Here is a 26,089-nt window from a genome sequence, read left to right as displayed (position 1 = left end):
TTCTTCAATATAGTGTTAGCTATTCTTGGTATTTTGCCTCTCCATATAAATTTTCAAATCACTTTGTCAATATGCAGAAAATAGCTTGCTGGGATTTTGACTGAGATTGCACTGAACTATAGATTAAGTTGTGAAGAACTGACACTTAACTATACTGAATCTTCCTATCCACTAACATGAAATATCTCTCCATTTATTTAGTTCTTTTATTTCTTTCATCGTAATTTTATAGTTTTCTTCACATAGATCTTATACATATTTTGTTAGATTTATACCTAAGTATTCAATTTTGGGGTGCTAATGTAAATTGTATTGTTTTTAACTTCAAATTCCACTTGTTTGTTGCTAATATATAGGAAAGTGATTGACTTTTTTATTTATTTTAACCTTATATCTTGCAACCTTGCTATAACTGCTTATTAGTTCCAGTTCTTTGATCCATTCTTTTACAATTTTCTGCACAATCATGCCATCTATGAACAATGATGGTTTTATTTCTTCTCTCCCAATCTCATCCCATTTATTTACTTTTCTTATCTTACTGCATTAGCTAGGACTTCCAGTAGGATGTTGAAAAGCAGTAAATGGGAGGGCACATTCTAACCTTGTTCTTGATCTTAGTGGGAATGCTTTGAGTATCTCACCATTAAGCATGACGTGAGCTGTAAATTTTTTGTACATAATCTTTATCAAGAGGAGGCATTTATTCCTAGTTTACTGAGTTTTTATCATGAGAGTTGGATTTTGGCAAATACTTTTCATGCATTTACTAATATGATCGTATGAATCTTTCTTCTTTAGCCTGCTGATGTTATAGGTTACATTAATTGATTTCTATTCATTCCTTTTAAAGCTGAATAATATTTCATTGTATGTTTATAGCACATTTTGTTTATTCATTCACTGAACAATGCATATTTGGGTTGTTTCTATCTTTTGGCTATTGTGAATAGTGCTGCTAAGAATGCTGGTGTACAATATCTGTTCCAGTCCCTGCTTTCAATTCTTTTGGGTATATCCTTAGAAGTGGTATTACTGGAAAATATGGTAATTCTATGTTTAGTTTTTTGAGGAACCACCATACCGGTTTCCACAGCACCTGCACCATTTTACATTCCCACCGATAATGCAAAAGGTTCCCAATTTCTCCACATCCTGCTGACACTTGCTTTTTTCTCTCTTTTTTTTTTTTTGATAACAGTCACCCTAATGAGTGTGAAGTGGTATCTCATTATAGTACTGATTTCCATTTCCCTAATCACTAGTGAAGTTAAGTGTGGTTTGGTTTTGTTTAAAAAACAAAAACCCTAGGTGATTCTGATACAGGTGACTGGTCAGAAGACCCCACTTGTCCCAGAACACTGATCCTACATTAAGCATCCCTCAAAACAGAGAGGAAATGAGCAAAAAGTTGACTCAAAAAGTAGTTTTCAACAGGAGCCAACTTTAAAGAGTTCCTAATGGCCAAATTTGGAACACTGAGCAATGAAATAAATAACAGCAGTATTATAACTCAAAGAATAAAATAATCTATATAATTAAATACTTCTGTGTTCATTGAACTCAACACATAATGGGAAAAATTCCCAGTGTCCATCTTTAACCTGTTAAAGTAGAGAGAGGCCTTTTCCTAAAGACTTAGTAAGAATTTGCCTTTGTTTACTTAGGGGTTCAGTCATGGGATATACCAGAACAATTTTGTAACCTTCTTCGGAGCAGGATATGCATCTTTTCACCTGTTTCCTTGGCCTACCACTCAATAAACTGGTAAATGTGGTGAAACATCAATTATCATCTGAAAATGTAACTTCCTGAAAATTTGTGGTATTACATATGTCGAGCAATAAAAATGTACTTTTGGGCAAAAATGTTGAAGGTTCCTCACTAGTAGCTTAATTGTTTTAGTTGCTGAGATTTAAATCAAACCTGCTCTAACTTTTAATGATTTTCTACTTCTATTGTATTTTCTAGAAATAACTAAGCACCTGTAGAGTTAAGTCTTAGTAAACTACAGTAGTAAAGACAATTTTTAAGGTTTTCTCAATAGGAAGGCACACTTATGTACTCTATAGCAAAGTTCAGTGTGACTAGAGCAGAGTCAGCAGTTTGGAGACGAGACCAAAGAGACAGCAGGAGGCTAAATCACATAAGGACTTGGACTTTGTGATGGAAAGCCAACCAGAAGGCCTTTAGAGCCTTTTTACAAGGGCACATTACTACTTTTAATTCAGGGAATAAAAAGTTTGTTGCTATAGATTCAGATTCGACATTGCAAATAAGAAACTACCACTTGTGGGGTCTGATGGCAAAGAAAAATATTCATATTTTTAAAAGTTATAAAATACCTTTTTCGTTTCCAACTATTTATATGCAGGAGGCTAAATTTTCTTCATATTGTTCAACTAAAACAGCATATCAGAATTGACTGAATGCAGAAGAATGCAGGTCTATTCTATTAAGCAAGATATTGCAAAAATGTAAAACAATGCCACTAATTGTTTCGGAAAACATAGTTATTTTGGTAAAAATATTATTGTAACATTGTAATGAGGTTAAATAAAAAAAGAAATTCATTTTTAAAAATATAAATTCATGGGTATAACTCATATAAACAGTGCTCTTTGGGAGCCTCAATAATTTCTGAAGAGTATAAAGGGGTCCTGAGATCAAAACCTTGAGAACTACTGATCTACCAATCTAAGATGTCCTAGAGTAGAATTTCCCAATCACCATTAATAATTTTAGAGGACTCCTTGCCTGGTTAACTGCAGAAAATCTATTTACAAATAATTTAGTCAGCCACACACATCATCCCTGTTCCCCCACCAAAACCTTAAACCAAAAACCTTTTAGTTCATTGACTTTCAAAACTTTTAGAGGGGAATGGGGAGCTCTCAAGAGAAATATTCACTGAACCACTATATATAATACAAATAAAAGTGAAGCTACCCTGGTAAAAGTGAGAGTGGTGACTCTAGCCTCCAGTTCATCCATCCCTTCAGCTACCTTGAAGGTCCCTAAGGCAGTGGTCTCCAACTTTTTTTGACACCAGAGACTTGTGCTCCTATGAGAATCTAATGCCTGATGATCTGAGATGGAGCTGAGGCAGTGATGCTAGAGCTGGGGAGCAGCTGCAAATACAGATGAAGCTTTGTTCCCTGGTCCGCTGCTCATCTCCTGCTGTACGGCCCAGTTCCTAACAGGCCATAGACTGGGTACTTTACTGGTCATGGTCTGGGAGTTGGGGATCCTTGCTCTAAGATACTTCCTAGAATTACAAAGAACGCATTTTTAAAATCTCTATTTTAAACTGCTGCTCAAATCTGCTGCTTATAAAAGTTTCAGAAAAATTCTGCCGTCATTTCAAAATAATTATTTTCAACTTCACCCTCCAGCAAACACCAGATGTATGGTATTTGCATCTATATAGTGAACCACAAAATTGTTTAAATCTTACAGAGAACTCCTAGACCCATGAGAAAGTCTAAGGATTATTGAGAAACAATTTAAGGACTGGTGAATGGGTGGAGTTAATCTAAAAAGGCTTCCTAGAGAAAGAGACACTGTGATTAGGAAAGCAGAAAAGTCTTGGCTCAGATGAGAGGTTCAGTTAGGAAGGGCTAAAATGAGGCATGTTTCCTAGGTTATCAGGAAAACTAACTGCTAGGCAGTATGTGGCTCTTACGTATTAGAGTGCTGCAGGCTACGGTCAAAAGTTTGTATTTAAGACACTGAAATAACTCTCCATTCCTGAATCTGGGGCAGAAGTACATTTCTTACTTTATTAAGTTCTCTGACTCTGGGCAAAATGTATAAGATGACTATACACCACGCCTGAAACTTTAATAGGAAAACTTGCTTCCAAGACAAAAATTATTCCAGTTCCACATAATCTGAGGTTGACACAGGTTAGGGCTGTGTAACTGTTCAAAGACAGAGGAGTCATCAAGAATTTTAACAGTGAACCAGAAAAATTATTTTAGCAACATTACAAAATGGTTGGAATAGACTATTGGCTGTATAGAAGTCTAGGCATGAGCTGACCAAGGGCAATTAGGAAATAATTTCATAAATCAGTCAGCAGTGTTTTTGAAATCTATTTTTAGTGTTTAATGGTATTTTCTATGCCTTTTACGTTTGGTACCTAAGAAGCTAGATGTTTATATAGAGCTACCTACTTGATCTTTCAGATCAATTAATTTAAGAAAACAAAAGTGCCTATTAAAGTGAGCGCAAAATGGAAAAAAAAAGATTTTAGTATTTCTGTAATTACTAAAATGAGCCTCTACTAACCCATAACCTATGGTTCTTTCAAAACTCCTGCATATATAAAGTATACATAAAGTATGCAGGAGTTTTGAAAGAACCATAGGTTATGGGCTAGTAGAGGCTCATTTTAGTAATTTTGTTGTTGTTGCTGAAATAAATACAATGTGATTTACTTATAAAAGAAAACAGTGAACATTTACAGAAGTTTAAAAAGGTGACACTAATAGTACTAAATACACAACCTTTTATTTTTTTCGAATACAATGAAAACACAAATTCAGATTTTTTGTTTTCATTATATAAAGATGAGAAATCAGATTTGTAACCTAAAAATATGTACTTATTTAAACTATATTAATACTTTCATAAACTATACAAAAAGATGAGACAAATATGAGCATTTATAGAACTGCATGTCAGTCATGCTGGATCCCTGTGAGGGAAATCCCAACACGACCTCATTCATCTGTGAGGACACGGAGCAATCCATGTTTAGGACATACACATCCATCTACTTGTCCAGCATGGTCTGCCCTCCACTGCTTGATGGTTTCCTTCTGCTGTGAATGTGCATATCCAGTTGTCTGCTTCTTACACCAGACATTTACCTTCATCCACCAGCCATTGGAGACTGTCTTTCTCCTTAAGCAGACTTGGCCAGGGAGATTTTTTTTTTAAAGTGGAGGAGGGCAAGCAGTTTTATACTTTTTCTATTATATGTCCTTTCGTCATTACTTTCCCTGAATTTTCTAATAGGTATAAGATGTCTCCAAGAAACAACCTACTCACTGTATGCCATTTTATATGAGTTCATTTGTGGAAATATGCTCCACATCTCCCTAATATACATTCTTTAATCTAACTCCTTCCTTTCTTTGTTTAACAACGGAATAGAAAATATACCTATAAAGGGAGATGTTGATTAACGGGTACGAAATTTCAGTTATGCAGGATGAATAAATTCTGGAGCTCTAATGTATAGCATGCTGACTATGGGTAACACTGTATTGTATACTTGAAATCTGCTAAGAGTACATCTTAATTGTTCTCACAACACACACACAGAAATGATATGTGAGGTGATAAATATGTTAAATTGCTTGATTGTGGTAATGATTTCATAATGTAAATGTATATCAAAACATCAGGTTGTACACCTTAAATATATATAATTTTTGTCAATTATACCTTAATAAAGCTGAAGAAAAGAGAAAAAAAACAAAAAACAAAGAAAAAGACACTTATAAAACATATCTTTTAAAATCTAATTAATTGTCAGGCTGTTCATGGATTTTGGTGTATAGTGAAGTAATAAAATACCATTTATCACAGAATCAAATATAAAAAGTCATTTCAAAAATAGTAAGCTTTTTACTATCTACTGAAATAAGTAACCAAGGAGATCTATATTTTGAAAATCACTAAAAATATATTAGCTGAAATAAATTTTTACTTTTCTTCAAACAATAATTATTAGAAATTAATTCATTAAGAACTACCTATACCTACCGCTAATTAGCTATGTGATCTTGTATTAAGTGACTTAAATCTATATGGGGGAGGAAGAGGAGGAATAAATTGAATAATCTGTAAAGTTCTTTTAAGTTCCAATATTCTTTATTAGATATTTTTTTAAATTCAAGGAAATTTTTGAGGTTTTGAAGGGAGATAACCCTATGAAAAAAACTATACTTTATGTATGCAGGAGTTTTGAAAGAAAAGCAAGCAATTTAACCACTACCCATGGTTAATATTATATGAAATTATGTATGCAAATATATGCAAATTCCATATACAAATATGGAGTATAAATCTAAATTTCTTTTTATCAGGTAGAAATTCATTCTCATCATCACTTCTCTAATACTTTATGATAGTCCGTAGAGATCATTAAGACAGAGATCCAGGAACCAATAACATCAGTATCAATTTTTAGAAATGTAAAATCTTGGGCTCCACCCAAGACCTTCTGAAACTAGGAAATTCTGGGAGTATGATTCAGCAAAGGACACAGTAATAAGCCCTACGAAGGTGATTCTGATGTTTAATAAAGTTTGAGAACAAATGACCTAAGGCACAAGAGCTTGAAGTTAACTCCTGAAACATTAATGCTTAACCCATAATTAGAACGCTTTAAGTGCTAAACATTTCACTTGCTGAAAATTAAATGTTTATAGAAGCTTTAAATTAACTATTCTTTATTAATCACAATATTATAAAAATGCTCTAGTTCACATAATGGGAGAGTATATTTGTAATTCATATATCTGATAAGGAATCTGTATTCATAATTATTAAGAAGTCTTACAACTCAACAACAAAAAGACAAATAACCCAATTAATAAATGGGAAAAGAGTCAATTGACATTTCCCAAAAAAGATATACAAATGGCCAATATGCATATGAAAAGGTGTTCAACATCATTACTTATTAGGAAAATGCAAAGAGAAACCACAATGAGATATTACTTCATAACTACTAGGCTGACTAGAATCGAAATGACAAGTGTTGGTAAAGAGGTGGAGAAATCAGAACCCTCATATACTGCTGGTGCGAATACCAGCAGTATATGAGGGTTCTGATGCAGCCACTTAGGTAAAAGGTCTGGAGGCTCCTCAAACACAGAATAACCATATGTGTCAGCAATTCCACTTCAAGAGAAACAAAAATATTATGTTCACGCAAAACTTGTAAAATGCTTACAGTAGCACCATTCTTAATAGCCAAAAAGTGAAAAGAACCCAAATGTCAATCTGTTGATGAATGGATAAATGTATATCCATACAAAGGAGTATTATTTGGCTATAAAAAGGAATGGAGTACTGATACATACTTCAACATGGATGAAACTTAAAAACATTTTGCTAAATGTAAGAAACCTGTCACAAAAAAACCTGTCATATAATTCTACTTATATGAAATGTCCAGAACAGACAAATCCATACAGATAGAAAACAAATTAATGGTTGCCTAGGGCAGGGTGGAGGGTGTTGGGTTGAGAGATAAAGGATATGGGATTTCTTTTTGAAGTGATGAAAATGATTGATAATTGACTGTAGTGATGGCTGCACAATTCTGTGAATACACTAAAAGCCACTGAATTGTATTCTTTAACTGGGTGGACTATATAATATATAAATTATATCTCAATAAAGCTCTTCTTACCTGAAAGGGAAAAGGGAAGAAAAGGAAAAGAAAAAAAAGCAAAAAAATAAAAACATATTAGCTGTAAGAGTAGTTTCAGTAGTGTGCCTAAACCAACTGTTGAAAAATTAGATAGTACAGAAAATAACTTTACATATAGCATTATATAAATACTGACAGAATTCTGGGCACCCATCCTAACTAAGCCTAGTTTGGATTATATTTATTTAGAAATCAACCACCAAAATCTGTTGCAAATGTTGAAACTTCTGACAAAACAACATTTATATCAGGAATATAAAGATATATTTTAAATACACTTTAAAAAAAAGTGTGTCTTCTTCCTAAAATGCTCAACTAATCTCTTGCTTTCAATTACCAGTAGCACACAGAGCAGGAATTTCAAATTATGAGCACAGAACTGAGGTTTTCCCCAGAGATACTCTGAGTACCATCAGTTAAAGGTAAGGAGGAAGCATAATTCTACTTACTGCCTCTGCCAAAACAAAACAAAACAAAAACCACTGTGTGATCTGTTAATATAGAGCTTTCATTTAAGATCTTTTTTTTTAAGTACTATTTCTACTTTTAAAAAGGGAGAAGGATTCATTATTGAAAGAAAAGAAGAACGATTTCGAAGTTCAAAAAGATTAAGTTGTACAGATTGTAGAAAGTGACACCAGTGGGATGGAGGAAAGAGGAATAGACTTCACTTTTATTTTATATGCATCTGCATCATTTTAATTATTTGAATGCTGAATGCTTATAACTACTTAAAAGGAAACCAAATCTCCAAAGTGAGTCACAAGGAAGGTCTCAATCTTTTAAGTTGTATTTTTATTTTTAAGAAAGCCACAAAACCTTTATGAAAATGCCCAGTTACCAGCATGTTGGCTATTAAATGTTGGCCATTTGAAACTTAAAAAAAAAAAAAAGAAATAAACTTGTACTTTTGTTATAACCAAAGTATCTAGACTAAAACAGCTTAACACTATGAATTGCTAAAAAGCATTACATACTGAAATTCTAAGAAAAAACATTTTGGCTCATACATAATATTTATGTTCCACAGTCATGACTACAGAAAAAAATCAGGAGTTACTTAATGGGAGAACAATAAAATAAATTTAGAAAAAGCTGGATACTTTAATCACTCTAAAAGGTCAAATTCATTCTATATACCAAAACTATCAATAAGATTATCAGTAAGTGTTTTAAGTTATGTGTTTTGCCAACTTCAAAGTTGTTCAACCTAAATACTGTTTAAAAGGTCTCTCAACAGAAGACAAAAATCCAAAAATAGCAAAAGCAAACTAGAATTGGTTTATTATACAGACTGTAAAATATTTCTGGTTACTTATACTTTTCCTACCTTGCCAAGTTTTAAACTACCTCAGGTAAAACGTTAATATAACACAGATAACTTAAAATATAGTCATAAAAATTTTCTACTGCACTCAAGTTTTGGTAGTTTTACATCACATATGTTATGGACTGAGATATTTAATTCCAAATTTCAAACATGGTCAGTGGAATAAAAAATTTTTTTCACAAAATGAGTTTATAAATTATATTTTCAGTAACTTGCTTCTATGAATTATTAAAAATTACAAGTTAAATAGTAAACATGTAAATGTAATGTAAAGCACCAACACAACTAAAAACACTTTAGTACACAATATGAAACAAAACTATGTAAATTTGCTATTAAGTCAATTGTCAAAATGCTTATTTTAAGTTGGAAAAGACTTTTTAATGGAGTATCTTTTCAAAATTGTTTCAAACTTATAAACTGAGTGCTACTCCTAGAGATTATTTAACTATGAGAGCAAATTTTCCCATAGAAATAATGTTATAAATGGAGATTAAGTCATCAAGATCTCAGAAGTTTAATGAAATTATATAATATAATCATAGTTTTAAGGTAGCAGCTGAATTCTAGAAGCTGAGAACAAAAATTCTATGATAAAAAAAGAAAGAAAATAGGAAGAATATTTTATTCTGCTTTCCAGTCTATAAGGTGGCCTCAGTCAAAATTTCCAATTATGTAAACATCACCTTTGATATCGTCTCACCTTCCTCTTTAAATTTCTCATCATGCTTCCCTGAAAGGCCCCAATGCAGGACCCCCACAAAACCCTGCCCCCTCCAAAATACAACATATGTGCTTAAATTATCCATTGTCCCCCTGCCACCAAGAGATCAGTCCTTCTAAACAGGTGTGATTTCATTTCATTGATATATTAAGAGAAAGGTACTCTAAATAAACTAATGTAAATAACATGAAACTTAATTTTTCCTAGAGGTATTTGTTAACTTAAATAAAAGTATAATCAAAAGAATTTCAGAGACTACTACTTTAAAAAATGAAAATTTTTAAGAAAGACTTAAGGTAGTCTCTATATATTTGGGAATTCTCCTTACCCTAGCCTTAGTTCCTCAAAGTTATTTTATGTATGTGTATATATCTATAGCATAGTTAATTCAACCATTTAGCCAATGATTAAAAAGATTTACACATCTGTATCACATTATATTTTCAAGATACTTACTACATTAGTTATTTGAATAATATCTATTTTTGGAACTGTCTTATCATTCACTATATTATAAACTACTTAAACGCATTATCTGTCTTAGTCATCCTTTTCTCCTCTGCAAAGCTAATCTCGAGGTTTTGCATAGGGAAGTTCCTCAAATATTTCTTGAATTTAACTGGGTTCTCCAATGGGATCAGTGTAAAAGGGATTCTGAAAGCACTTTCTTAAGTCAAGAACTGTTACCTAAGAATTTTTAAAACCAAATACTACGACACAGTTAATTACTTTCTGTAAATTACTTTCTTGTGAAAAACAGAGAGAACTTTATCTTACATAGCACAACAGACAAATCTCAGATCTGAATTTCACTCTAATTATTAGTGCTATGTCCCATTGGCAATTTTCACTAAGTTTATCAGACTGCCCCATCATAGAACCACTCTGTAAAGACTGGCAAGTTTCTGCTGTTGTTTCTTTGGTTGGTTTTTTAGCCCATGGAGCTCAAGGAAACCTCTGTCAAAACAGCAGCCGAACACAAGTGAAGGAACAAAGACTTCAGTGACTACACACACCAAGTAATACAGTCTGAAAAAACAGCTTGGGAAAGTCACTAAATAAACACTAATACAGCCTTCAAAAATCAAGAAAAGAACATAGCAAGCCCTGGGAAACAGGAAGTATCTGATTTAAACCACATTATAATATTCAAATGTCCCATTAAAAATTATAAACATATCTCCACCAAAAAACAAAACAAAACAAAACAAAAAAACAAATGATGGCACATTCGAAGGAACAAAATTGACAGAAATCGTCTCTGAGGAAGTCCAGACATCAAACTAGATAAAAACTTTAAAACAATTGACTTAAATGCGAGCAAAGAGCTTTTTAAAAAGTGAACACAGCCTAAGGCACCTGTGGGATATCAAACAGAGCAAAACATACATATAGGAGTCCCAGAAAGAGAAGAGAGAGAGAAAGGAACAGAAATCACATTTGAAGAAATAATGGCTGCAACTTCCCAGATTTGAAGAAATATGTGAATCTACAAATCCAAAAGATCAATAAAACCCAAGTAGGATAAATTCCAAGAGACCCACCCTGAGACACTGTCCAAACACAAAAAGCAGCAAGAGAAGCAACTCTTCAAGTACAAGGAACCCTCAATAAGACAAGCAGCTCATTTATCCTCAGAAACCGTGGAGGCCAGCACACAGTCAAATGGCATATTTAAGTACTGAAAGAAAAAATTTATCAACCAGGAAATCTATATTTGGCAAGACTGTCCTTCGAAATGAGGTACAAATTAAGATATTCTCAGATAAACAAATGTTGAGGGGTTCACTACCATTAGACCTGCCCTATAAGAAATGCTAAAGATAGTCCTTCGGGTTGAAATGAAGACTCTAAATAGCAACTCAAAGCCATATGAAGAAATAAAGATCTCCAGTAAAGGTAAACACACCGACAAATTTAAAAGCTAGTATTACTTTATATTTGGTTTATAATTCCACTTTGTATTTCCTACAGTAGTTAAAAATGTATAAAAAATAATTACAAATTCGTGTTATTGGACAGATAATGTAGAAAGATGTGATGTAAAAATGTGTGATGACAACAACATAAAAGGGAAAGGACTGAGGTGTATAGGAGCAAAGTTTTTGTATGCTATTGAAGTTAAGCTGGTATCAATTCAAACTAGATTGTTATAAATTTAGGATGTTAAATATAATTCCCATGGTAACAACAAAGAAAATATCTAAAAAAGTACACACAAAAGGAAATGAGAAGAGAATCAAAATGGTTCACTATAGTAAACCAACGAGAAGGAAAAAAAAAAAAGAAGGCAGTGTGTAAAGAAGGAAATGAGAGATTAAAAAGCAGGTATAAAGTGTCTTTTAAAAAGGCAAAATCCCAGTCCTTCCTTATCAGTCATTACTTTAAATTTAATTGGATTAAACTCTTCAATTAGAGGCCGAGATTGGCAGGATATATTGAAAACCATGATCCAACTATATGCTGCCTACAAGAGACTTTACACCTAAAGATACAAATAGATTCAAAGTAAAAGGACAGAAAAAGATATTTCTTGGAAATAATAAAGATTAGAGATAAATCAGATAGAAAAACAATAGAATAAGGAAATCTTATTTGCATTTCTCTAATAGCTAGTGAAGTTGAGCATTTTTTTATATGTCTGTTGGTCACTTGTACATCTTCTTGGGAGAAGTGTCTGGTTCCTCTGCCCATTTTTAATTGGATTGTTTGTTTTTTTATTGTTGAGCTGTATGAGTTCTTTATATATTTTGGATATCAGCCCCTTATCAGAGGCATTGTTTGCAAATATCTTCTCCCATTCAGTTAGTTGCCTCTGTTTTGTTGATGGTTTCTTTTGCTGTGTAGAAGCTTTTTAGTTTGATATAGTCCCATTCATTTATTTTTGCTTTTATTTCCCTTGCCTTTGAGGTCAAATTCATAAAACCTTCTCTAATGAGATAGCACCTCATACTCATTAGAATGGCTTTCATCAATAAGACAAGTAAATGTTGAGGAGGTTTTGGGGGGAAAAAATGGAATACTCATACACTGCTGGTAGGAATGTAAAATGGTATAGACACTATGAAAAACAGTATGGAGGTTCCTTGAAAAATTAAGAATAGAATTACCATATGATCCAGCAATCCCTCTTCTGGGTATCTACTCCAAACATTTGAAAATATTTATCCTTAAGATATATGCACCTTGATGTTCACTGCAGCATTCAGTATTCATGGTGGCCAAGACATGGAAATAACCAAAGTGCCCTTCAATAGATGATTGGATAAAGAAGATGTGGTACATATATACAATGGAATACTACTCAGCCATAAGAAGAGATAACATGGATGGATCTTGAGCTTATCATTCTAAGTGAAATAGGTGAGACAGAAAAAGTTGAGAACCATATGATTTCACTGATATATGGGATATAAAACTGAAAACAAACAAAAACTCAGAGACACAGACATGCATTACCCTGCATATCAAAGGCAGGTAAAGGTATTGACACAAATGAAATTTATAGACTAATATCTTTATGAGTATAGATGCAAAGGTCTTTAACAAAATACTAGCAAAATTCCACGGCATATTAAAAGGATTATACACCTTGACTATGTGGGATTTATCCCAAGAATGCAAAAGTGGTTCAATTAACTCAGAAAAGGAATTTGACGAAACTCAACGTCCTTTCACAATTAAAAACACCTGCAAAAACGAGGTATAAAGGGAAACTTCCTCAACACAATATAGGGCATCTATGAAAACCCCATAGCTAATATACTTAATGGTGAAAAACTGAAACCTTTCCCATGATCAAGAATAAGACAAGGATATCCACATTTACCACTACTATTCAAAATTATACTAGAAGTTCTAACCACAGCAATTAGACAAAAAAAGAAGGAAAAAAAAGGCATCCATAATAAAAAAAGGAAGAAGTAAAACTATTTCTATTTACAAATGACATACTATACATAGAAAAACTCCAAAGAATTCATAAGAAAGTTAACAGAGCTAGTAAATTCAGCAAAGCTGCAGAACAAAATCAACACACAAAAAACAGTTCTGTTTCTATACCCCTGCAATGTACAATCTGAAAAGGAAATCAGGAACATAATTCCATTTAGCAACTAAAATAATAACATCTAAAAGAATTAAAGGTCTATGAATAGATTTAACCAAGGAGGTGAAAGATTTTTATCCTGAAAACTACAAAACATTGCTGAAGAAAATTAAAGACCTAAATAGATGGAAAAACATCCTGTTTTCATGGATAGGAAGACTTAATATTGCTAAGATGTCAATACTACCAAACGATCTACAGATTCAATGCAATCTCTATCATAATTCCAACAGCCTTTTTCGCAGAAATGGAAAGGCCAATTCTCAAATTCATATGGAATTGCAAGGGGCCCTAAATGGCCAAAACAATCATGAAAAACAAAGTTGGAGGATCACAATTTTTTATTTCAAAACTTACTATACAATGCTTCAGTAATCAGTACAGTGTGGTACTTCCATAGAGATGGACATATAGACCAATGGAATGGAATTAAGAGTACAGAAATAAATCTATACATCCATAGTCAATTGATTTTTGACAAAAGTGCCAAGTCTATTCAATGGGTAAAGATCAATCTCTTTAACAAGTGGTGCTGGGACAACTGGATTTCTACATGCAAAAGAATGAAATTAGACCCCTAACTCACCCCAAATACAAAATTTAACCTAAAATGAATCAATGACCTAAATATCAAAGCTAAAACCATAAACTTCTTAGAAGAAAACTTAGAGGTAAATCTTCATGACCTTGGACTTAGCAATAGATTCTTAAATATGACACCAAAAGCACAAACTATGAAAGAAAAAATAAAAATATTAAACTATCAAAATTAAAAACTTTTGCACACAAGACATTATCAAGAAACTGAAGAGACAACTTTCTGGTTGGGTTTCAATGGGAGAAAATACTTATAAATCATAAATCAGATAAGGGTCTAATATCAAGAATATATAATGATCAAAAATTCAACCAAAAACCCACAAACAACCTAAATTAAAAATGGGCAATAGGCTTGAATGACATTTCTCCAAAGAAAATATACAAATGGCCCATGAGCAGATGAAAAGATCCTCAACATCATTAGTCTATAGGGAAATACAAAATAAAAGCACAATGAGATATTTCACACCAACAAAAATTAAAAAGAAATAACAGAAAATAACAAGTGTAGGTGAGGAAGTGGAGAAATTGAAACCTTAACGCATTGCTGGAAGGAATGTAAAATAGTGCGGCTGCTGTGGAAAACAGTACGGCAGTTCCTCAAAAAGCTAAACATAGCATAATAAATGACCTAGCAATTTCATTTCTAGGTCAAAATAATTGAAAACAGGGATTCAAACAGATACTTGAATACCAATGGTCAATGTTGCATTATTTGCAACAGCCAAAAGGTAGAAACAACCCAAGTGTCCATCAACAAATAAACGAATGTGGTACATATATACAATGGAATATTATTTAGCCTTAAAAAGTAATGAAATTCTGATACGTGCTACAACATTGGTGAACCTGAAGGCATGCTAAGTGAAATAACTCAGACACAAAAAGACAAATATTGTATGATTCCACTTATGTGAAATATATAGAATAGGCAAATTCACAGAGATAGAAAACAGATTAGAGGTTACCAGGGGCTGGAGTAGAGGGAAGTGGGGAGTTATTGCTTAATAGTGATGGTTGCACAACATTGTGAATGTAGTTACTGGCACTGAATATACTTAAAAATGGCTAAAATGGCTAATTTTATGTAAAAAATATATTTTTACTACACTAATTTAAAAAGCTATTAAATATATGTACAGAAATCAGAATTCTACCAAAGTTTTAAATCAAAAGTTCTGAATGTAATTATCAGTAAGAATATTCCATTACAAATTATTGGGCCATAGAAATCAATTTACATGCAAATGGTTTGGATTATAAGTAAAATAGAAAATGGGACTTGTTTATATAGAAAGAGAAGTTTGTTTCAGTAATTACAAAAGAATAACTGGAATTTAAGTTACTTAATTACAAAAAATCTCTGTTAATTAAAAACTCAACTTTTTTTAATCTCAAAACTTGCTTTATTATTATATTTAACCCTGAACCTAACTACTTTCTATATAAGAAGACTGTTCCCATGTGCAATTGGGATGTTTTAACACATATGAGTAGATCATAAATTTTTTTATCACCAGAGATGTTTCATAAAAGTAATAATTATGTATTTTTAACTATATAGCCATAATGCTTGCCATATAATAAGCGCTCAAATTTAGTGAATAAAACCAAACCAGTCAAAATCAGCAGGAAAACAGCATTAAAGAAACATTTTTCAACAACATCTTCCTGTTATAGTTTAAAAATATCTATTTTTAAAATAATATGAGTAATTCAGGGTTCCCAAAACCAAAACTTTAAATTATTTCTTTTCTCCAATGTATAATGCTCACCTCAACTCCAATGTGAAGTTATGAGAATTTGACTTTAAGAGGAATTTCTTTTACTGATTTGTTTTTGTCTGCCTCTGCATTAGCCCAACCTAGAAATGAAAGTTCACAAGCAATCATCTTCATGGCTGGATGGTTTGGACTATGCAGAGTACTACTGAAATGCCTAAATTTTCCTAGTTCACTAGGTCATATAGTAATAATACAGGTATCATTTGCATTGTTTTCTTTTGTCTTTACTGCTCTTCATGGTTTTGTACATTAAAGATTTAATTATAAAATAAACTTCCAATATAAAATGCACACTTTATTTGATATAATTAAGTTTTAGATTTCTAGAACTCACCTTAAGATATCTTTTAAGCATAAAGGATTTGGGGGAACAAATTACCCAATTTAAGTGGGGAAGACTAAAAATTTATTTATCCTGAATCAAGCAATTTATAGCCAGAGATGACACTGGCTGGCTATGAGAATGAGCCTCTCTGCAGATCTCTGTTTGCAGAGAACATAATTGACTGAGGGCCCCAGCTGGTGCACTCTGAAATCCATCACTGTTTTTGTGCAGAGGCCACACTTCTCACCGGCTGCTCCCAGTCAATGACTGAGCACAGCAGACATATGTACCAAGGCAGGCCTATACCTAGGAGGGGAGAAATTCCTGTGATAGGCAATTTGCAAACAAGAACTTCCCGAGGCCTTAGTGAACTTTCCTTAGAACTGCACTGCAGTCTAAGACTCTTTCTCCCAAAGTTCCTTTCTTTCTTACCTCTCTCCTTCACTTGGAATGACATCTGCATCAGTCTGATGACTCTCCCTGCATTTGTCCTCATCTTTTTCTTACAAGCACTTCTAACGAATTTCTTGAATGCTTGATTCCATCTTGGTATCTGCTTCTCCCTTGAAGCATTACATGTTTATAAAAAGTCTTGTCATTTTAAACGAATTATTTCTAAAATACATAATACTTACTTCCCTATTTGCTAAAATAGAATATACTGAACATGACAATTCCAGTGCCTTTTGACTGGTGAATATCTTAACTAAGACTCACCTAACTCTATATATTAGCAGCATATTCTTGAGAGGAAAGACTCAGAACCACATGTAATTTAATGACTATGTACTGAGCACCTGCTATACATGAGTAATATGCTAAGCATTATAGGGAATACAATGGTGAATAGGACTCTATTCTTGCCCTCAAGTGACTCCCAATATAGAGGAACAGAGAAGCCACATATACAAACTATAAATGGCAGATTGTCAAGTGCTAAAATTGAGGTATAAAATACTAAAGAAATTAAGAGATTCATTCTATTTAGGGGATAGAGTTTCAGTAGAAAGCCTCTGAAGAGGAGATGGCATTTGAAATGTACTTTGAAAGACATCATCAGAGCCTTCAGGTTGTACCTGCTTGTAATTAACAAGGATAGTTAATTACAAAGATGCCTTCCATGCCTGCCATACTTGGCTATACCCAAAGTGTAAATCTGTTCTATCACAATTCTCTCACAATCTCTCTTTCCCAGAGTACTGATGGTTTCTTTGCTCCCCTCCAAGAGTTCTCCTCTCCCAGTATTCCCTCTTTCATCATCACTACTTAGGCCCTTAAGCCAGAAACCTGGGAATTAGCTTTGATTCTTCTCTCACTACCCTGTCATTCAATCACCAATCTACCTCTAAATCTAAAATTTGTCCACTTTTCTCTATACCCACATCTACTGCCCTAGTCAAAACCACCATCAATCATTTTGTGAATTGCTGCAAAAGTCTCCTAACTGGTCTTCCTGCCTACGGTTCTGCTGCCATTTAATCCAAGCTCTACAAACCAGACAGTGACCCTTCAAATTCATATTTGTCAATATACTGCTTAAAACCCTTCTGTGGTTCCCCACTGATCTGGTGGTAGACAAGGGGTTCTTGGACACAGAGGGCAATAACCTTAAAAGAAAAACAAAACTGATAAATCTGACTCTATCAATATTAAAAACTTCTGCTCATCAGAAAACATTATTAGAAGATGAGAGAGGGGTGAGGGGGTTGAGTGAAAATAGTAAAGGAATTAAGAAGTACAAATTGGTAATTACAGAACAGTCACAAGGACATAAAGTACAGCATACAGAAAATACAGCATACAAGATGGGCATGAGACTTATTGGGGAGATCACTTTTCAAATTATATCAATGTCTAACCACTATATTGTACACCCAAAATTAATATAATATTGAATGTTAACTGTAACTGAAAAAATATAAGTTAAAAAAAATTAGAAAAATGAACAGACAAGCCGACAAGCCACAGGCTAGAAGGAAATAATCATAAACCATGTACCTGATAAAGGACAATTATCCAGGATATATATATAACTCAATACTAAATACTCTTAAACTAAATACTAAATAGAAAAACAACTCAATTTTTTAGATAGGCACAGATTTCTGCAGACACGGCCCAAAAGAAGATATACGAATGGTCAATAAGAAAATGAATAAGTGCTCAATGTCATTACTCATTAGGATAATCGAAATTAAAACCATAATGAGATACCACTATGTACCCATGGCAATGACTAAAATTAAAGACTAATAACACCAAATACTGGCAAGGTCATGGATCAACTGGAACTTTCATACATCGCTGGTGAGAGTACAAAATGGGTACAACCACTTTGAGAAAAGGTCCGGCAGTTCCTTATAAAAGTAAACAGACACTTACTCTATGAGATATTTCTCTTGGTATTTACCCAAGAGAAATGAAAACATATGTATACAAAAAGATTTATATAAAAACATTCATAGCGGCTTTATTCATAACCCCAAACTGTAATCCATCCACTTGATAAACTCTGACATATTCATATGATAGAAAAGAAAAAGCTGAATTCTTGATAAACACAACCTCAAAAGCCTTACCAAAAATATACACTGTATGATTTTATTTATATGACATTCTAGAATAGATAGATCTGTGATAAGATGATAAAAGATCAGAACAGCAGCTGCTTCTGGTGGGGCAGGGACTGAGAAGGCATATAAAGAAAATTTCCCAAGTGAAAGTAATCTCTGACATCTTGATAGAGGATTGGGTTGTATTCATTTGTTAAAATTCATTAAATGGTCTATGACCATGCCACCCTGAACAAGCTCGATCTCGGCTGATCTCAGAAGCTAAGCAGGGTCAGGCCTGGTTAGTATTTAGATGGGAGACCACCTAGGAAGACCAGGTGCTGTAGGCTTAAAAAATAAGGGATTGTAAACTGACAAGGTTCTTGCAATCTTTGAGGTCAACCAAGGGTTGCCTCGCCTAAAAAAATACAAAAACAAAACAAAACAACAACAAAAAAACCCAACTCATTAAATGGCACAATTAACATTTGAGTATTCCATTGTACATAAATTTTACCTAATAAAAAGAATCATAAACTGATAACTCTAGTTAATGATAAGCATGCTGATATGTTTAGGGGTAAAATATACTGACGTTTGCAACTTATTATGAAACGCAAACATAACATAAGATGGATTGGTGGATGGACGTAGGGAAGTGATAAAGCAAATGCAGAATGTAAATTATAGAACCTATGTGATGGGTATATGGGTGTTTACAATTCTTTCAACTTTTCTGTATATTTGAAAATTTTTATAATAAAGTATTGGGTAAAAAAACTTGATCACAAGAGAAAATATTCTAAAATGAAGTGCAGTTTTTTTCCCTACTCCATACACATTATGGGAAGTGGGGAGTAGCTGCCACTTTATTTGGTTAAAGCATCCTCATTGCTGTGATTTGTGGACCTCCTGGCAACTGCTGGTTTACAGTCTTCCTTGCCACTACATTACATTATCCTTATGGACTTCATCGTCACCCATGTATACAATCCATCATTCAAAACACCAATTTCAGTGCTCCTAATTATTTAATCTCCTTCATCTCTGAAATTTTAAAACTCCAAAGTATAATCATCACCCTCTCTAACCATAATCTCCTATCTGCTCCCATTACCTTCCTCTTCCAATTTATCAAGATTTCTAATCCACGGAGCCGTCATTTAAACTTCCATTATAAACCTTCCTTGTAGCTTTACTTCCTCTCTATCACCCAAAATACCCCTATCTTTTCATTCCCTACAGCAGCTACCTCCAACCAACTATCCTTCTCTATCCATTTACCTAAACTAGTGAATGCTGCTGGAGGAAATCTCACAGACCAATGAATGCGACTCCAAATTTATGGTCTCCACACTCAGCACTGCTCAACAATTCCTTTCTAATTCACTGGCTGGCTCCTCCTTCGCACTCCACAGCGGCAATTCCAAAATTTCATCATACTTCTTAAACACCTTACTCATTTCTCTTTCCTCACTCTACGTAAAGGATCCTGGCTTTTTATTTCATCATGAAAATTGAGGCTACCTAGCATGAACTCCCTGCTTGCAAACCTACAAACCCATCTTTATCTCCTTCCATATTTTGTCATCACCCCTGCCAGCGGTGGTACATGACATAGTGTTTAAAAATGCAGATTCTGTAACCAAATTACCCTTTCCAAACCTCGGTTTCCTCTCTTGTAACATGAAGGCAATAATGGTATCCTGTGAGAATTAGAGAACATATGTGAGGCACTTAAAATAGTACCAGCAAATAGTTCAAGCAAATCCCATGCTTGTTTCTGAGCTCATCTCCTTGTTTAGTATTTCACAAGCATTCTCTACCAGCTCCTTCCCCAAAGGTTTCTAATATATACCAGTTTCCTTTCCCTCAAGTAAAAACGGGAAGTGTCTTTCCCAATCTTGAATCTCCTTCTTACCACAAGGATTCCCTTCATTCTCAAGCTTCTAGAAAAAATAATCTGGAAAAAAAAGTCATTTGTCCTTGTTATTCTTTTTCCATGCTCTTCTATCTTCTACCCTCACACTGAAATTTCTATGACATAAGTGACCCTGTAGCTGTCAAATCTAACATTTTTCAGGTACCTTATTTGACTTTTCTTAGCTGTCAAATCTAATATTTTTCAAGTACCTTGTTTGACTTTTCTGACATGGTTACTCTTTTCTTGAAACTTTCTCAACTTCTCAGACACTAGGGTCTCATTCTACCTGACTCCTTCCTTCTTAATCTCCTTCACTCACTCTTTTCCTTCTGCTTTCTCCCTGCACATGATTATCCACTCTCCTGCCTCAGTTCTAATGCCAGCCCTATTTCAGTCTTACCTCTAATCATTTTCAGTGGGTGGCTTCAAATAATTTTTTAAAAAAAGTTTAAGGTACAACTGACATACAATAAATCACATATATCTGAGCCGCATGATCTGTTAAACTTTCACACATATCCCTTTCACATATACACTTTGTATATATCCCTGAAACTATCAGCACAATCAAGACAAATGAATATGAAAGCCTCCTCCCTAAAACAACTACTGACCTTTCTGTCACTGTAGATTAGTTTGCATTTTCTAGAATTTTATATAAATAGAATTATACACTATACATTCTTTTTTTTTTTTTTTGGTCTGACTTCTTTCACCTTAATTATTTTGAGATTCAGCCATGTTGTCGTGTGCATTAATAGTTCATTCTTTCTATTGCTGAGTAGTATTCCAATATATGGCTTATAACAGTTTGTTTATTCATCCACCTGCTGATGGACATTTGGGTCATTTCCATTTTTTTACTGAACAGAGCTGCCATGCACATTCATGTGTAAGCCTTTGTATGGACCCAGGCTTCATCTATTCTTATGGCTTTCCTTACATACCTAGGAGTCCCAAATCTGATTCACCAGATACCAACAATCAACTGCCAGTTCAACAAGTCCACCTGGATAACTCAAAAGGACTTTCAAATAAACATGTCCAAAACTCATCTCATTATGCCACTCTCGCCATCTCAACAGCAGGTTCTCCTCCTACAATCTCTATCCTGACTGAAGGCATTCAAACCAAAAACTTAAGCCTCTTCCTGCTCTCTTATCACTTCCCCTAATCACTCAGTGAGTTACTAGGTCCTGTCAATTCTGCCTTTTAAACATCTCTCAAATAAAATCCATTCCCACATTTCCATCGTAGTTCAAATGCACTTTTAATTCAAATGCATATCATCTCTTGGCTGGGCTAATAAACTAGCCTTCTAACTGTGCTCCTCACCTCGGGTCTCATTTTTCTCCAATGCATTTTCTATTCTATGGTCAAGGTGAATTTTCTGAAATTCTAATCTGTTACTCCCCTATTTAAAATTCCTCAATGACTTCTATCCTCTCAAGATAAAATTTAAACTCCCTAGCTTAATATACAAAAAAATTCTCTATAAACCAGTTTCCTCTCCAAATTCATCCTGTCAGTTCCCATCATGTTCTAACTTAGTCATTTCTGGATGATGTCATTTACCTTTTCATCCTTAGTGCCAAGGGCAATACTTGGTCTGTAGTAGGCATAATATATTTGTGCAACAGATAAGACAGACTGATAGAAGCAGTGAAACATTTTGAACATATTCAACAACAGTGGTAGTTCAGTCTAGCTGAAGCATAAAGAATATAAAAGATAATGGTAGGCAATCCAGTCAGAAAAGCAAGATGAAGCCAGATCATCTATCACCATCAATTCCATGCTAAAGAATGTGCACTTCATCCTATGCCCTCAAAAGACATCAAAGGTTCTGAACAAGAACGTGACATGCTCAGAAGTGTACTATAACTTCTGAAATTTGAATAATAGATAAAGAAGAGATAAGAGGCAGTGAAATCAGTTAAGAGGCTACCCCAGTAGTCTGGGAAAGGGGACTCAGAGCAGTTGGAGTAGGAGTCAATAGATTACAGGAACACGTCAAAAGAGAATGAATCTACAGGCTCTGCCTGGGTATAGGTAGTAATGCAAAAAGAGAACTCAGAGATAATGCCAATGTTTTGAAACAGTCAAATAAAATAATAAAGCCATTAATCAAGAGAAAAAATTAATAGTAGGTGGAAGGGAGGGAAGTGATGAATTTAGTTTGGGTATTCCCTCACCCATTCATTCAAATTTTAGTGCTTACTAAGAGTCAAGCACTGCATGCATGGAGGATAAAATGAGGGTAAAATATCGACCCTGTTCTCAAGGACCATCCAAACTAGTTGGGAAGGGCGCGTGTGTGCGTGCGTGTGTGCGTGCGTGTGTGCATAACAATTATACAGGAACTTAAAAGTCATTGTTAAGTACTAGGCTAGGGTGCTAAAAGAAAATAAAGACTCTTCAACTCAACCTTGAAGCTATGAGAAAAGATCTGATGTCGAATTAGTCCAGAAGGATGAGTAGTGTTAGGCCAGGCAAAGGGCAGTCCAGGTGAAGAGAACAGGATGTTCAAAGAGCCTCAGGTAAGATAACACAGGTTGGGCACATCTGCAAATAGTGCAGTAAATCTAAAGGAAGAATTCAAGATATGGCGATATCTACACGAAATGTCAAGTAGGCAAGTGAAAATGTAGGTTTTGAGACACCAAGAACACATCCAAATATGAAATATATTTTCAACCTTGTCTTAGGTGGCTTAGAATCATCATTAGTGGATATTTTAAATGAGAATTGGAAGAATCTTACCTATCAGCTAGATTGTGTAACCTTCTACCTCCTCCCATTACTTCTGTCCTACAAGGGCATTTCTGCTTAAAGTCAAAGCTGGTTTATATAAATAACCAAAAAGAACTGATATGAATTGAAAATACTACATGCTTGCTATGTCTAAAGAGGGACGCTCCAGCAGTTCACTGCCTTGCTTCAATGAGGACCCAATATGAGGAGAGCTTCCTATTCTTCAAGAAAAGCTCAAAATTCAGATTTTAGGTAATATCTCCCATTTTTAAATACTGGCAACTAATTACGTTAAAATTAAAACGCCATGGTGCCAGCCAAACAAAATGCTTCTGCCGACAGATTTCAGCAAGGGCCGCCAGTGTGACAGAGTTAGAACTGGTCTACCAAACTACTACAATGCTCTTTTCACTGCTTAATAGGTCCCTCAATTGATAGGATATCTTGCTGGTTCCCCTAGGATAGGTGTTGCCTGCTTCTAAGCAAAACAGCCCCAAACTAATAGTGTTTTATGAGTTCTTTTGTATGTTTTTAACAATTTTTTGTGTCTCCTCCCCACCCTGGATACCAATCAGGTCTAGTGTCACTGAGACCTACTCACCTTCTATTGCAAGCCAAGATGTCAAGTGTGCAGGTAAAGCAAAAGGAAATGAGAGCCTGAAGTGATTTCTAATGAATAAAAGTATATAAGGCATATGTCATCTCTTTGGTTTTCTTCAAAACAGTATGACAGAGATGTGTGTGACTAGTCAAACACCTAAGGGAAAAAGTCAATAATTTATATCTGAAATATGAGTGAATTCTGCTAACCAAAGAGTTTCAACTCTAAGATGCCGAGGGGGACAGGGAGGACAGGGCAAAAGGGAAAGTAAAAGTTGCTGGCCTTTGAGAAATATCAGACACCTTTTAAGACAGTTTTTAAAAGATAAATGTTTAGAACAAAACGTACACCTATAATCTCAACTCTGAGCAGAAGTAAAAATATTTTCAACAGATAACATGAAACATCTTTGAACAACAAGAAACTGGGATTTACAAACACTATTAAAAGACTAAAGCATTTTCTATATCTATAGAAAAAGTAAAAGGAAAACAAAAAATACTGATTGTTTTTATGTTCATTCAAACACGTTTCCGATGTTTAATGTATTAAGTAACATGTTGCTTTAGAAGCTTTTAAAATGTAGCGACATTTCCTAATTACACTAAAACACTTGAAAAGTGCAGATCATGGGGTATATGATTTTAGATAACAATGTAGCAAACTTGAAGAAACGCAGGTTAAAATTTCTAATCCACAAACCGAATGACAGTAACAAGATTCTGAGACTTTAGAAAGAAAGAAAAGAAAAAAGAGTGGCATGTGCACCCGCCCGCTAATGGGAGGAGTGGGGGAATTCGGGGGAACGGAGAGTGATTACAGAGGGCGAGCAAAGCAGGCCATGTTCTTGCTGGCAGGCGAGCTCTGCAATTACTTAGAGCATGCATTATGGCCCGAGCATTCTCGAGCCCACTAAACCCAGCAGACTGGACATCTAAAACCGGAGGCTGACAGCAACTCCGAGTAAGACGGAGAAGGCGGAAAAGTGGCCTGCTTTGACCTCCGCTGAAAACTGAGGCTCCTCCAACTCTGGTCTCTGCATCAGGGGCAGGGCATTAACCTGTCAATGATTGGATTATTCGGACAAACTCTCCCTGGCTTCCTGCAGCCTTCGCACACACGGGGTGAATGTCAACACCGAGAGCCACCGAGTGTAGGGGAGCCTCTCAGCGTGCGCCGTCCTTTCTGGGAGGCGGTGAGACCGGGAAGAAAGACGGCCCCGCGTGCGCCCCGCCTCCCAGCCCTTTAGCAGCCCGGCCCGGCGCCCTCGCAGGGGCTGCAGCGGGCAAGCGGGGTCCCGCGCGCTCCTCACCTTTTTCAGCGCAGGCACTAGCAGCCCCCGCCACTTGGGCGCGTTCTCCTCGCTGAAAAACTCGTACGGCAGCTGCTGCGCCTGCATGGTGCCCCCGGGGCGCCTCTGGGAGGGGAGGGGGCGGCGGCGGCCCGGCCGGGGAGCCGCGAGAGGGCGAGCTCGCAGCGCGGAACAGGGCCGCGGCCCCACCGGACGGCCCGGCCCCCTCGGGGCGCCGCGCGGCCGGGCTAGCCCTGGATGGGGGCCTGAGGGGTGAGGCTCGCGCCCGGCCACCCACCCGACACGGGCACCAGCCGCAGAGAGCGAACGCAGCCCGGAGGCGGCGGTGGCGGCATCCCGCACCACCGCCCCGGGCCGGGCCCCCCACCCCCTCCCCGGCCCGCCGGCGCCGCCCGGGGCTGCCCTCCGCCGCGGCCGCCGCCCGCCCTCCCGCCGCGGCTACGCTCCCGGGCCCGGCCTGGCCCCGCGGCGGAGCCGGCGGCTGGGGGAGGGCGTGTGAGGGACGCTCCGGCCGCGGCGCCCGCTCAACGCAGCCGGGACCGCGAAACGCGAGCGACCGCGGGCAGGGCGGAGCTGGGGCCGGGGTCTAGCGGGGGAGGGGAAAGGCCCGAGGTCGTTG

The 26,089-nt window shown here is 35.7% G+C and overlaps 1 protein-coding gene and 1 pseudogene across 4 annotated transcripts in view; one reads left to right on the top strand and one right to left on the bottom strand.

Moving 5' to 3' along the window:
- Positions 1-25,690, bottom strand: part of SOS1 (SOS Ras/Rac guanine nucleotide exchange factor 1) — a 125,829-nt gene extending 100,139 nt beyond the window's left edge. For 2 of the 4 annotated variants that reach the window (XM_039887360.1, XM_039887362.1), the window contains exon 1: positions 25,471-25,690. In XM_039887360.1, the coding sequence (XP_039743294.1) occupies positions 25,471-25,557 (87 nt within the window). In that variant the 5' untranslated portion in view covers positions 25,558-25,690. Of the gene's footprint in view, positions 1-15,993; positions 16,228-16,759; positions 16,876-25,470 lie in introns of those variants that run through there. The other 2 variants (XM_039887364.1, XM_039887363.1) reach the window with 2 other exon arrangements.
- Positions 19,111-19,229, top strand: LOC120622521 (uncharacterized; annotated as a pseudogene).
- Positions 25,691-26,089: the final 399 nt, after the last annotated feature.

The sequence above is a fragment of the Pteropus medius genome, unplaced genomic scaffold (genome assembly GCF_902729225.1).
Source record: "Pteropus medius unplaced genomic scaffold, Ma_sr-lr_union100, whole genome shotgun sequence".
Taxonomy (NCBI): Eukaryota; Metazoa; Chordata; class Mammalia; order Chiroptera; family Pteropodidae; genus Pteropus; species Pteropus medius.
The sequence above is the reverse complement of the archived record's forward strand: the minus strand, read 5'-3'. Positions and strand labels throughout refer to the sequence as shown.